The following is a 14,661-nucleotide window of genomic DNA, read 5'->3' as shown; positions in this document are numbered from 1 at the left end:
ATTTAAAAAAATTTCAGATTGAAATTTGGTTTATTTTTTGAAAATTTCGACTGTGTTGAAAAAAAAAAAAAAAAAACTGGGTTGTCAGAAGTTTAAAAAAAAATACCTAAAAGTACTTTTCAATTAATCAGAAATCGTGGGCCGGAAAAAAAAACTCCTATTCTAAAAAAAATTTTCAACAATTTTAAATATTATTATAAAAGTCGTATTCTCAAAAAAAAGTGAAAAAAAATTAAATTCGAAAAAGAAAAATTTTAGTTTACAATTATTGGTTCTCGAAATATCTCAAGCATTACAGCCTAACAGAGAAGGTGTTGAAGTTTAATAATATCGACAAAATGTCAACTTCAAATTTAATTTTCATAATTTTTTTTCCTGAAAATTGACTCCTACCTTCCCTCCACCCCCTTATCCGGTAGCATATCCAGGTGCAAACGTACAAGTCTTTTATAAATAACCATTGAATAACTTAAGCCAATATCTGAATTTGATTTGACTAAAAGAAAATCTCAAATGAGAACTGTTTTTACCATATAACTCAATTATTTTTAATTTTTGTTTGCAGTTTGCTCTGAAAGCTTCTATATAATTGATTAAATCATTACAAAGTTTTAAAATATTGTAATTTTCAGTTATGACAATAATAATATGTTTATATAATGAATACACTCACAAAAAAACTTTTTATTGACATTATTATAGTTTTATTCATTTCTATCTTAGGTATTGTTTCTTCATTTTAAAAAATTTTCAACGAGCAATTTCATTATCAGAAAAAAAAATTTGCTTTTGCAAGCAAAATCACCAAAATATCACAGCACATCTTTGATACTATGGATAATAAAAACCGAGAATCGTCAGGATCTTTAAATTACCCTGCAAATTTCTATTCGAGCCCTGATTCACACAAATTGTTCTTCAAATCTGGAACATTCATATTGTACTATTGTAATATTAAATATTTGGTAAGATTGAATTTTAACCAGAAGTTTATTTTACAGTGCATCTTTCAGAGTTATAAAATTGGAGTATTGCAAAAGCATGGATTAATTTATGTTTGTTTAATAATTCATAATATATACATTTAGCTGTAGTCCAACAAAATGTATGGGTTCTCTTTTGAGCATACATATAAATTATATTGATATAAGCTTTTAGGTTGGTTTTGCATTATAAGATATAAGAAAGTAATAATAAATACTCTAAACTGCAATATTTTCAACATTTTAGGTTATATTTTGTTGTCATTTGGGGGGGGGTATATAGAGTAATATCGGGAACAAAATCTCCGTTATAAATTCAAAAATTAGCCTGTGCAAATTTTTTTCAAGGTTGTTCATAAATGAAACATTATACAAATAATTATTTCTAGAAATATAGAACCAATAATTGAAAAATTCTGCTTGATATTTATTTAAAGCAATTTAAAGGGGTTTTTTTTTTTTTGTTTTTTTTTGTTTTTGTGAAATGGTTTGCAACATGAAAGGATGTTCAAGGCACTTTAATAGAAGCATCATTAATTGTTCGGACAATATTGCTTTATAACTATAACTTTGTGGAATTTTTTTTTAAATTTTGTAAATAAGTTATGGATATTCTGCACTTTATCATTCAATTTCAATTGAAGAAAAATAGTAATTTTTAACTTCTTTTCTTCTCGATTTTAAAGGGGAAATTCATATTTGTGGTAAACTGGAGACAGAGTATTCTTTGCGATTGCTTTTATAACAGTTCACTAATGGTTACATTATAATTTCTTGAAATTCCATTTTCTTCCAGGAACTAGTCTATGCCCTAAAGGTTTTCAACTACTTTTTTACTGCCGTCTTCATCCTTGAAGCGGCAATGAAAATTGTTGCTTTAGGACTGCGCAGGTATCTTTCTGATAGGTAAGTGCATTTACAGGTATGAATGTTATCTTTAGAAAATAGTGAAATCTGTGGATTTCATTTAAATGTGAATCTTAAATGAAATTCCACATTTAAACAGAAAATCATCTGTGGATTTTCTGTTTAAATGTGGAATTTCATAAAAATTGTATTATTTTGAAAAATAGACAGCAAACAACTGAAGTAGGATAAGCTCCTTTCTAATCTTGATGCCTTTCTAACTTACTACAAAATTTTCATTCTAAGTATTTCATATATTTTATTATAAGAAAAGGGTATTCATACTCGGTTAAGGTTAACACTTCAAAAAACAACTTCAGTTGATCTCGTTCTTGTCAAATCTACCAATCACAAAAACTCTCTGTCTCGACACTTTATTATTATTCATTTGCATTTCCAGCCTGCATTAGGAAAAATATGAACTATACTTTTTTAAGTCATTAATATTAAATATCAAATTTGGATCTGCATTTATCATTTGAGTAAGATGTAAGACATTACTAAATGTAATCTCATTCAAAAAAGAGCATTTTCAAATGTAGGAACTTTCATATTACTTATTATATGCATGTTTTTATAGCATTTTGGGCACCATATAGTGGACAATTTTTGAGGCTAAAACAAATCTTTACATTTGAGAACATAAAATCTTATTAAAAATGTCAAAATAAAGTTTCTTTAATAATAATAGACATCTTTGACTCGAAATTAATAATTTGAAAATTATTAAATTGGGTGACAAAAAAGAGAAATAGCTGGGCTTTGGAGTTAGTTTTGTTATATTGGATCCATTAATTAAACATGAGTGACCCCTCGATTCATAATTTAATAATGCATACATCCTCGTGCAATGGAATGAAGAGAGATTCTTATATATTATGTTTAAACTCAGTCATCGATGCAGCAATGGTATGTTAGAAAGTTTAAAGAAACGTAAAATAACGATTGACCAAAAATGTTACAATCATACAAGAAAAAGGAAGAGACCTCAAGAAAGATCTCTTCTTTCTTGACAACAATCTTTATACCAATATTTTTTTTTAAGAGTTCCAACATAGCTAGATAATGAAAGTACTTTGGGAAGTTTATTTTTATCTCTAGATACTGAGAACAACCAAAAATAAAGTAAGATACAGTACCATTATCAATTTCACAAGGACAACTTGCGGATTTTGCCAAACTTCAGTTCTGGTGAACTTGAAGCCCACCATGAGTAATCAAAATTTAGTTGATATAAAAAACACCATAATATACTTTGACATTTACGTTGAGGAAAATTCCTAAAAGAAATCTCATAAAATTATTACTTTAAGTATAATGATGAAGCTAATATTGCTTAACCCTTTAAAGGGCCATTTTTTTCTAGTCATATTATGTTAAAATATTTTTAGGCTTGAAATTAGAATAAGAAAAGGTATTCATTTAGCTTATTAGATAAATTTAATTTGATTCATTAATTAATTTGGTTAATTAGTAATTAAATGACAAACCAAGCCACATCTTTTTGTGTGGGATAAAGAACTGAAGCATCTAAGTTTCTGTCTTTCTAAAAAAATGTGTCAGAACTTATGCCAACCTACATAATTTCAAACAAAGATTGATACATTTGGTGGGAAGCATACTTCCCACGGCCTTAGAAAGGGTTAAAGATACAAAATTCAATAAATAAATCAAATTTATTTATCATACAGATGCAATTATAATTCCTTTTTCTACTGTTACAGATGGAATCAATTGGATGTTGGAATAGTTGGGCTCTCAGTAATTGGTATCGTTTTGGAAGAAATGGAATCCGAAGTTATACCAATTAATCCGACAATTATACGTGTAATGCGTGTACTGAGGATTGCAAGAGGTAAATCATCCACAACCATGTCTTTTCATTGGGTTAAACATTACGAATTTCGTGGCGAAAAGTTTTCTAGAAAACTTTTAAGCAACTCTACAATGACATTAATCTCATAAATCGAACAAAAAGTATAAAACTGATGTGCTGTAGAAATTTGTAAATCGATCGTAGGATATGAATCTAAAATTCGTTTAATTTTGCTTATACATCTAATCAATTCTTTCTATCTTCTTCATTAATATCCATTTTTTGTTTGTTTGCTTAATATGAATCAGCAGGAATGAATTATTATGGTTTTGTAAAATACGATAGTGATTTTTTTCTATATCAAGTTATTAAAAAAAACGAAATGCAATATGAAATTTAAATCAATTGCAAAAAAAGATGACACTGGCTTTCGTTTTTCTTGCTGTTGCTTGAACTATACTATTCTTTTTAAATTGGAATATAACAAATCGATTTTCATAATTGCTATAAAAATTTTATACACAAGAGAATTGCAGAACGAATGAGAGCTAAAGTTTTTTTAATCTATTGACTACTAAATTTTTCTTGAATTAAATAGTCAAGTAAAAATGCCATAAGCATCAGAACTTTCTATATTCTGAATCGTATTCTATGGTTTCTCTTAAGAAATCAAACAACTATCTTTTATCAAAACTCTCTGATATCTGTCATATAACAATGTGTAATAAACAATCGCTCTACCAAATGTCTTTTGGAATACTAGGCATCATATGGCAACATATGGAACCTCATCACAAAACACGAAATTTCTATTAAAATAGTGAATCCTATTTAAAGTAATGAAGTACAGGTTTGGGGCACACCATAGATCCTATCAAATTCAACTCATTCTTAATTCAAACTTTTCATTCTTCAGAAAGCCTACCAACTGGCCTTTCTCTCTCTGTATTTTGAAATTACAATGAACCTACCTTAACCTTAAACTACCCAAACATAATTAAAAATTCCAATTCGTCAAAATTAATAACTTTTGACCAATTGACTTAAGTAAGAATCATCGCTTCTACAGCAACAGCCGGTGAACAGTTATCTGTTAAACATGTAATAGATTAAGTTTCATTTTATTGTTTCTTTTTATCAAAGAAAAGTGTGATAATCTTGTTTCTTTTTCAGTTTTAAAATTGCTCAAAATGGCAAAGGGAATCCGAGCCCTCCTTGACACAGTAATGCAAGCTCTACCCCAGGTTGGAAACCTGGGCCTTTTGTTTTTCTTACTATTCTTTATATTTGCTGCCCTGGGTGTGGAACTCTTTGGCCGCCTGGGTAATTTTCTATTTCATATTTGAAAATTCATAATTTGTCCTTTAATATCATAGATATAGTATTTTTGCTTATAATATAATATGTTGGATACAATCAACAAACTAACTGAATGTGTAGATAATGTTTATAATGTAAGCACACATGTTGCTTAAAAACCCATTATTATAAAAAAAAGTATTATTCAGATATTCATAATTCATTTAACCGAAGTCATTATCTAAATTCAGTAGAATGTAATTTTCTTGCTGTAGTATATGAACTGAGTCACACTTAAACCTTGTGGGTTCTATAGTTACTTGAATTATTTCTGCAAATTATTGCTATTTATCTAGGGAAGGAAAAATTATTTAATTTATCTAACCGAATAGAACCTGTTACTTTCTGCAAAATTGCTTGGCTAATGATAATTATTAAATAGAAATTAACATATTTCAAATCAAATAATTATAAAATGTATTTTGAATTTTATTTTGTCGCCTATTTTATTCAGTTAGAATTAATTTTAAATATAAATATATACTTTTCAGGACGATGTATTATTCAACGTTTGACTGACATGGAAATAAAAATATTTCAATATGTGAATAAAATATATTCTATATCTTCTGATAATATACTAAAAATAATATATTTAATTTTCGCATTTACTTCAAACAATATTCTTTAGAAATAATGCTAACTGCCTGTCATGACATGATTTTATGTTAATACTTGAAACGCAGTGTTTTAAATAACAGTATAATACAATTTCGTCAAGATCCGATTCAGAAATTTTTTCTCCAATATCTCTTTAAATTGATCCTTTTGATAATTTCTTGTAAATTCAGATGAGTAAATTTTCAATTGCTTTAAATTAAATCTGTTAAATTCATCTTCTCGCATGAAAACAGCTCATCTCATCACGACTACATAATGTTGAGCCTCAATCGAACGTAGAGGACGTGTAATTGTAATCACCTTAACACATTAATGTACTTAAGTTACATTTGAAATATTGTTTGGTTAATATTCACTACTTTTAAATATGAATAGCGAGATTCAAAACTTTAGATAATGAAGTTACTCATTTCTCATATTTATTATTTTTTAACAAATTTAAAATACCTTTTTTGACCATTAGAAAATGATATAATCAAAGCAAATTCTTTTTCTTTTTTATATATTCATTTTTGAAAGAAATAAAAAATTTACAAAAATTTCAACAAGATTAAACGTTTCTGCGAAACGCCCCGTAAATTTAAAAAAAAAAATGATGTATCAGATTTTTCAAATGTCTACACGACAACACTTCATAGTATACCTCAAGAATTCCATTGGAAAAGGTTATTAGAAATATGGAAAATGAAAGTTATGTTAATTTCAGAAACATCGGCAACTATACTTTTACGGAGTTTTATCAAGTGAAAACGTACGTAAAGAAGCCTAAATCTGGGAGTTCACATGCAATAAAAAAACGCGATGATCAGATATTCTTAAGATTAGCGAATGCATATTAAGTGTCTTTTAGAGGTTCAAAAGTTATCGCAATTACTATTGTCAAATTATACAAATCGTAGGCGAATCCTAAAAACGAATTATAAAATTCATTGTAAACTGAATAGATTTCCAGCTCTGATATCATGCCAGAACTCTAAAAAAAGTGTAATCTCAAAACGATATGTCATATGAGTCATATAGTTTTCAGTGATATTTCATAATAAATCTGGATGGATCGACACCTGGGCATCATACTGACATCACTTACCTATTAAACGATGATGAATTTCTTGGCGTTCATCAACCTACGGGAGCTGATCTGACACATGTCAGATCTTTTGATGACAAGCAACAACAACAACACGGTAATGAATTTCAGTCATAGACAAGATTATAGATCGATGATCATTTCGGTCGCCTTTCGTTACAATGGACAATTTTCTCTGATTTTTTACGCTTAGTTACTAAATATCAAAATGTTAGAATGAGACGGTGGAGCATAATTAACCGACATAAAGAAAAAATTGTTGTTGTTGTTGATAGAAGTAATGAATAAATTTTTGAAAAACTTATGTGACTTTTGTGCATAGAGAACTTTTGCATCGTATCATAAAAGTGCTTGGAAAGAATTAAATTTGCTATCTTCCAATAGCTCAAATGAAACTTTTCTACTGAGCTATAAAAATGTAATACGATAATCGAAATTTTTTAAATAGTAGTCTTCGATAAAATGACTGGTACATATAAAACAAAACCATATCCGGAAGATATTCACTATTAAAAATACCCGATTACCCTCCCGTGATATATTCATCTGGGTTTCCAGAATGCACTGATGACTATCCATGCCAGGGTCTCGGCGAACATGCTCATTTCCGGAACTTTGGGATGGCATTCCTCACTCTGTTTCGGGTGGCCACCGGAGACAACTGGAATGGAATAATGAAGGTAATCCTATCTCCTTTCGATCATTCAGTCCGGACTCTCGGGTCACATAAATGAAGTGATAATGATGGTTGGGACTTTACAGGACACCCTGAGGGAGAACTGCGATCCTTCCAGCGAGTGCATTCGCAATTGCTGCGTCAGCCCAGTGATCGCGCCCCTCTACTTCGTGGTGTTCGTCCTCATGGCCCAATTCGTATTGGTGAATGTTGTCGTCGCAGTGCTCATGAAGCACCTCGAGGAGTCTCATAAGCATATGGACGACGACATAGAGATAGATGCGGAGATTGAGAGACAGCTGGCCGCTGAAATAGCACACAGTGTCCGGAAGAAGGTGGGTGTCATTCCTTGAATTATTGAAGCAACAATATGTGTTGTTGATTTTGCAAATATTTTATTCATACTTGTTAATTGACTAAAGTCAGCATAAATCTAACTGCTTTTAGTTGCCTGATAATCTCAATCGGATTAATTTTTTTTTAAATTTATTTGAAATTAATTGAACTCGGTACTTCAAATAAAATCTTAAGATTTATAAACGGCATTAAAGTTGACATTTTGAAATATAAAAAATTAAAGATTTCGGCTTTAAAAAAATTGAACTTATTAAAGTACAAAAAAAACAGTATTTTTTATTTTTAATTATATTCTGTTTGATGGTATTTAATTTATAATTCATTTTTATAAATATTTAGGAAACTTGAAATCAATTTTTTCTAAAATTTGCCGCATGCATATTTAAATTTCTCTTGGAACCACATGTATGCAATAAAAACTTAATTAAATTAATCAATTAATTAACAATTAAATTTGTTACTATTAAAATACCATATTGCCGTCGTTAAATACACAACAAGATGTGAATGAAAAATCAATTTTAAAATTTCCTCTTCACAAACTTAAAATAAATCTATTTAAATTGAAGTTTAAAATTAAAAATAGACTAGATACATTATATTGTAACAATGTTTGTCTTTAAATTAATAACAAAAATTAAATTTTTACTAAAATTTATTTTTATATAGCCAAATTATTAAAATATTTATACATTAGTAAATTTTCATCACTAGAATATATTCGATTTAACTATGTAATTCATACATTTTTTTAATATTAACTAATAAAGTGTGTCAAACTAAATCGTCAAAAAAAACTAACTAATCGTCATTTTTAACTTAATGTAGAATAAAAAGGCTATAGTTTTTATTGTAAAATAAGACGTTAACTGCATAAAATTTACTCCCAGAATTATAAATGCTTAAAATTGAACGGTGTTACCACAGTCAATAGCGATATAAATAAACTTGTTTGTATAAAATAATTAAATAAATATAATAACTTAATGAGTTCCCATTTGGAATGAATTGTATGATTGAGAATTAGTGGTGAAGATGAGATTGAAAAAATGATAATAATCTTAAAATATAATTACTTTGCATATATCTCTGCTTTCCTTCCTTATTTCAAAGGGAAGGAGCATAAGCTCTATCCGTTTATCATACCAATGATTCGTGTTCGTTATTATTCTAATTCTGATGGGTCATTTACAGAATACATATCTATTATTTAGCCCTCGTCCAAGGCTAAACAAACTTGGCGTATTGTAACAAAGAGGTGAGTAAAAGTATTTGGCAGGTTACCTTACCTATTAATATTTTTGAATGAGATCACAGATAATTAAATAAGTGCCCGAACTCAAAGAAACGCATAAAAGGGGGTCTTCAGAAAGTAATAAGAGTACCTACTTCTATATAAACTCTGAAAATCTAAATTCTTGCTCTATAACTTTTATAAAAGTATTAATTAAAACAAATAAAGCCTCCATCAGGCCATACCATGATTTATTTTAATGTGATGGTGATTGTTTGAATTAAATTTTCACTCAATATAAATTTTAATCAATTATTTACTTCTTTATTTTGTTTAATTAATATACGTATTTCATTATTAGGGTCGTGATCGTCGCAGAGAAGCCCGGAAGCAAGAAGAAATGAAGCAAGCTTCCCACCGGAAACTCATCAAGATGTCTTCACTGCCGGCAAACTTCATCTTCCGTTTCTCCGACGATGCTGATGGAAAAAGTAATCCATTGCATTTCTTAAGCAGAAAATTGATTATTCTGCTTTTGGAGTATTTAAAATTCAACATTTCATTTTCTCTGATTTTAATTTTTCTAAATACCACTGTCACTGTATATTTATCCTCTGAAAAAAGCAGTTTGAAGAGTTTACAACAACCTTTTGATTATTAATATGAAAAATCAATTTAATAAACTAAAAGATTGGTGGACTTTTTTAAAACAATTCTTTTGAAAGATATGGTTAATTTTTGATTAAAAGAGGTTTTCAATTTTTACTTTATGATATCTATTTCTTCGATTTTGTTACAAACAAGATCTTGGATTTTGAATGTAGTCTTCTTATTCAATAAACGTTTGACCATTATAAATTATATTATGCTTTAAATTTTGGCATTTTATGTTTAGTATAGTATTATTCTAACAGAATTTCGGAGAAAGAAACTAATAAATATTGTTTTTGTTTTTCTCCCTTAAAGTGAGATCAGATGCTGCAAGCCAAGATCGAGCTGCAGGCGCCCAATATAGTCCCCTGGCGACCATCTCTGTGCACGGAGAAGACGACGCTGAGGGTCCCTCTCCAACACTGTCATGGCCAGTAGCTTCCACCAGTGGTGGTCGTCGTCACACGCTGGACACCAGTCCTACTCCCCTCGTAGGCAGTGTCATCAGTTTATGTAGTTCCTCTTCCGACGGCGGGACTCGTTCCCCACCACAGCCTCGGAGGGGAGGCTCTTTGGGTCCACCTATCCGTATGATCAGCGCAGAGTCCAGTGATGATGCCTCTGTAACTGTGGTTCCAGCTGAAGATATCGTCATCGAAGAAGTCCAAACCACAAACGAGGATCAATTGTCGGTCTGTGATGTGCAACTGGAAGAAGACGAAATAGAGGACAATGGTCTGTTGTGGTATGTAGAGGAAGAATCAGAATCCACTAACGGATTGCTGAGGAACTATCCGGAGTTAAGGTCCCAACCAGGACTAGACACGGTGTCGTGGACTGCGTCGGATGACTTCTCGTCTACCACCGTGTCAGGGACCCTTTCCGGAAATGATCCAGCTCCAGCACCCGAAGCGGTTCAGGGACCGTCTCAGTCCATGTCCCAGTCCTCATCACTGAGGATGCTAGAGGATGTAGAGGAAGATGTGATGTTAGAGGACGTTGAAGAAGATGTATTAGTAGTGGACCCCAACGACCAAAAAGCGGTACTGGTTATAGGGACCAGGCGATGCTCCGGCATGCCCGTTACAGGGGACGATAATATAGGTCACTGTGTCAGTAAACCGAAGGACCAGTGCTAACGAATGTTGAAAACAGACCCTGAGTATTCTTACCCTTGGAATTCCATTTTGGAGTTCTGGCTACATAACACACTTTATTTTCTTATATTCCAAAGCATACCAGTATTTTAAACTGCTTGAATAGATAATTGATTATAAAATAATTGGAAAAAAGTTTTTGCTCAGCTGCAGTGGCCTTTTAGGAGAGAATCACTTATGATACTAAGCCTTATATTTTGTAGTAGAATTTTAATTGCTCTGCACATCCTTCTGTTCATTTTTTTAGTACCCATAGTAATCATCACCCTGAATCACACACTTCTGAGAGCAGGAACATAGTAATTTTTTACTTGGCACTTCTTTATTATAATCTTCACGATAAACAATTTAAATATATTAAATTATTCTCATTTCTTCTGAAATACCGCTACTATATCATCCCTTTTGACAGAATTTGATTTTTTTTTATTGTGGACATGAATATCCTATACTAATGTTCAGATATTGAAAAATATGATAAATACGAATTAAAATAATGAAAGTACTAAAACTGCACATATTTTAATTACTTCCATTTCTTTCCCATAACTTAAAAATTTATTTTTGACATATTACCCTAAAAATATATATTATCGTGTATATCTTGAATGTTAATCTTTGTAGTACGGAAAAAATCCCAACATTCAACTGCAGCTGCAATATTTCATTATTTTAAGATACTGCAGTTAAAACAAAAAAAAAGGAAATGAAGGATATTAATAATCCAAGTTCCCAAATGCTTTTTCAAGCGTGGTATACTCCGGGTCTGCGATGGGTCTTAGCAAAAGAAAAAGAAATTATTCAATCTAAAACATAAAAAAAAAAAAAAATCTTTCCATAAAAACTGTACAAAACGCGATGCTTTGACGACGAAAGCATCTTTTCTATGTGATGTTGTATTTGTACGTGTTTTCACTGTACATAATGTAAGTAGAAGAGCACCACATAGAATTTTTTAGAAACTGTATCAAAATGCGTTTCAACTGTTGTCGCCTCGTCGATAGCCGAAGAAAAGGAAAGATTGACATGTGGTAAATCTTTCTTTATAAGTGTTATCTAAAAGATATATATATCTAAATATATATTATATGAAGTATGTGTACATAGAATCGAGAAATGGAATTTGCCTATGACTATTAATTAAGAGTTTTAAACCTTGTTCCGTAGGTTGTTCATTTTATAAAAGAAAAATATCTGTTACTTTGCATTATTTGATGACAAAGATTTGTCGTCACTTCGAAAGGGTGTTTTGAATTTTATATATCGAGTGTGAATCAGTATTAAATTTTACATAATAATTAAATGAAAAACAAATCATCTGTTTTTTTTTTCAAAGACAAAGCCCTCAAAATGTTTTCTTTCATAAAATTTTTGTGTCAAATGTTCTGATTAGTGTAATGAAATTTTTTTTCAAGAAATATAATTTGACTTGTAATTTAATGACAGGATCAATTAAGTTCATAAAACCACATCGTAATAAAGATAGTATTTACATAAGCAGCAATTCATCAATAAAATGTTAATTGTTGGTTTAGAGCATTTCAAACAGTCTTCAGTTGATTGCTGAAAAGCTGCTAATTTCATAATTTGATTTTGTCCATACAAAAATTAATTCCCGACTTCATACGGAATTCGAAACAGTGTTTTTATTTTTAAAAAGGTTGTTGAGATTAACAGAAGGGGGGAAAACATTGTTTTAAAGTGTCGTTAAGTTACAAGTCAGCCAAAGTCGTTAAGTTATCAGTACTTTATCAACAACAGGAACAGCAGATCTTCTCACAATTAGCAATTGTTTTCCTCGTAAATTAGTTTAATCAAAGAAGCAGTAATAGATAATTGTAATTGATAACTGTTTGCATTATAAATAAACAATAGTTAACATTGTAACTTAAATAATATCCAAAGCCAAGCTAAATAGATAAATGCACTGTGCATTATAGCAACAGCATTAACAAAAATTGATTGCTTAAAAAAAAGTCAGATAAAGGAGACTTGCCATTTTGCATTATCTTGAATCCACAATAATTTCGCATTGAATAAATAAATTTAACGTCTTAATTTTTAATCAGAATAATAAATCTGGCACTTTAATGTTTCATCAAGTTAATCAACTAAACATTTTAGTTATTTTTTTTTCAAGTTAGTTAGAAAGGATTTGGAAGAAAAAAATTTTCTGATTATAGATAATTTAATTTTGCTTTGAAGTATTTTCAGTACTTTCCAAACGTAAATTCAACTGTTTTAGAAAAACTGAAGTACTAAAAGTATAAATGTTTATTAGATGTTTTATTCCTCTTCCACAACTTAGAGAAACTTTTGCACGCACATCCTTTGATTTAAAAGGTCCCTAAGAATAAAATGTAAAATTGTGACTTAACGTTATGACATCACAGCTGCTTTATCTTAACTGAAAGTGCTTATATAGTTGAAGCACTCGTTAGATATCCAGCTTCATTAAATATATATATGTCTATTACCTTCTATTTATTAATAACTTTTTTCCCTTCATCCCCAAATATTTTTATAAAAAAATCTATAATTGCAGAAGATTAAAAATGAAATAAAATTTTAATTTAATTATTTTGTAATTTGCACCATAGCTGTCATTTTTTTCCTCAGACTATCGACGCAAATATATATTTTTTCAAGCAGACGATAATTTTTAACTAGTTTCTAGAACTATATATATATAATTACGATGAAAAATTTATTCAACACAATAAGAAGTAGATAAATCTCAGTAAACAAATACAATTTTGCGACATAATTGCTACAGTTTTAAGAAATAAATAATTATAGTAAAAGTAAATAACTATTCTGCATAACATTTGAATCTTTTTCGAGGCTTTTGTAGGTCGACGATCTTATAAAGACTAATTAACTTTTTCATCTTTTAGTTACATTTTAATTTCGTTAACCGCAAACAATGGTTTTTAACTTCGGATTATTGCAAACTGAAAAAAAAAAAAAAAAAAAAAAGACTTAAATTAGCTAATGGACAGCAAAGCAATGAAAGCGTGCATGAAAAAATAATGTCACAAACGCTTGTTATAAACCGATTTTCTTTCCATTTTAATAAATAAGAATTATTTATAGAAACACAAGACATAATTTAAACAAACAGATATTCGTTCTTTATTAAAGAATACGATTCTCTATAGAAAAAAATGTTCATTCTGTATAGAAGAATATGATATGAGTTATTTGGTCTTATTCATTGGCATGCAGCAGATAAAATATAACAGGTCGTGACATTTGGATGATTTTAATTTTCGCATTTTACTGTGTTTTCGATTACCAAACGACAATCCCTGTGCTCCCTTTTTTCTTATTGTTCTTGCTTTACATTAAAAGATATTACCTTACCATATGAAAATGTTTTGTATTTTTAGTTTTGTTAGCTTTACTTACATAAGTGAAGCTGTAACTGCTTAAATAGCAGTCTCAGTTTAAAAATTATAGGGAGTGGCATTTTTGAAACTCTAATCAGAGCATTATGAAATTTTTTATTATGGGACGAAATTCATTTGAATATTCGAGTTTAGAATTTGAATAGTATCCAGAACTTTATAAGCTGGTTATTAACTGTAGTCGTATATTTTGAAACAACATTTTTATAGAGCAACAGAAGTTATTAGCTATTTCAGCTGAAAAATCTAATTGTTGCTTTTTTGCGTATATTTTTAATGCACAGATTTAATTTATTAGTTTCGTGAATTTAAAAATACGCGATTGTCGTTAACTTTCAAAGCATTATTGCCAGCAACTCAAAATATCTCCAATCGAGCAAATTACATTCACTAAAAACAATCCT

The 14,661-nt window shown here is 29.7% G+C and overlaps 1 protein-coding gene across 1 annotated transcript in view; it reads left to right on the top strand.

Moving 5' to 3' along the window:
- Window positions 1-12,109, top strand: part of LOC129976024 (voltage-dependent T-type calcium channel subunit alpha-1I-like) — a 154,961-nt gene extending 142,852 nt beyond the window's left edge. Inside the window, exons 27-33 of the mRNA XM_056089362.1 lie at window positions 1,780-1,889; window positions 3,614-3,744; window positions 4,879-5,028; window positions 7,331-7,452; window positions 7,535-7,783; window positions 9,401-9,530; window positions 10,006-12,109. Coding sequence (XP_055945337.1) covers window positions 1,780-1,889; window positions 3,614-3,744; window positions 4,879-5,028; window positions 7,331-7,452; window positions 7,535-7,783; window positions 9,401-9,530; window positions 10,006-10,829 — 1,716 coding nt within the window. The 3' untranslated portion in view covers window positions 10,830-12,109. The remainder of the gene's footprint in view (window positions 1-1,779; window positions 1,890-3,613; window positions 3,745-4,878; window positions 5,029-7,330; window positions 7,453-7,534; window positions 7,784-9,400; window positions 9,531-10,005) is intronic.
- The last annotated feature ends 2,552 nt before the right edge of the window (window positions 12,110-14,661 follow it).

This window comes from Argiope bruennichi, chromosome 1, assembly GCF_947563725.1.
Source record: "Argiope bruennichi chromosome 1, qqArgBrue1.1, whole genome shotgun sequence".
Taxonomy (NCBI): Eukaryota; Metazoa; Arthropoda; class Arachnida; order Araneae; family Araneidae; genus Argiope; species Argiope bruennichi.
The sequence above is the reverse complement of the archived record's forward strand: the minus strand, read 5'-3'. Positions and strand labels throughout refer to the sequence as shown.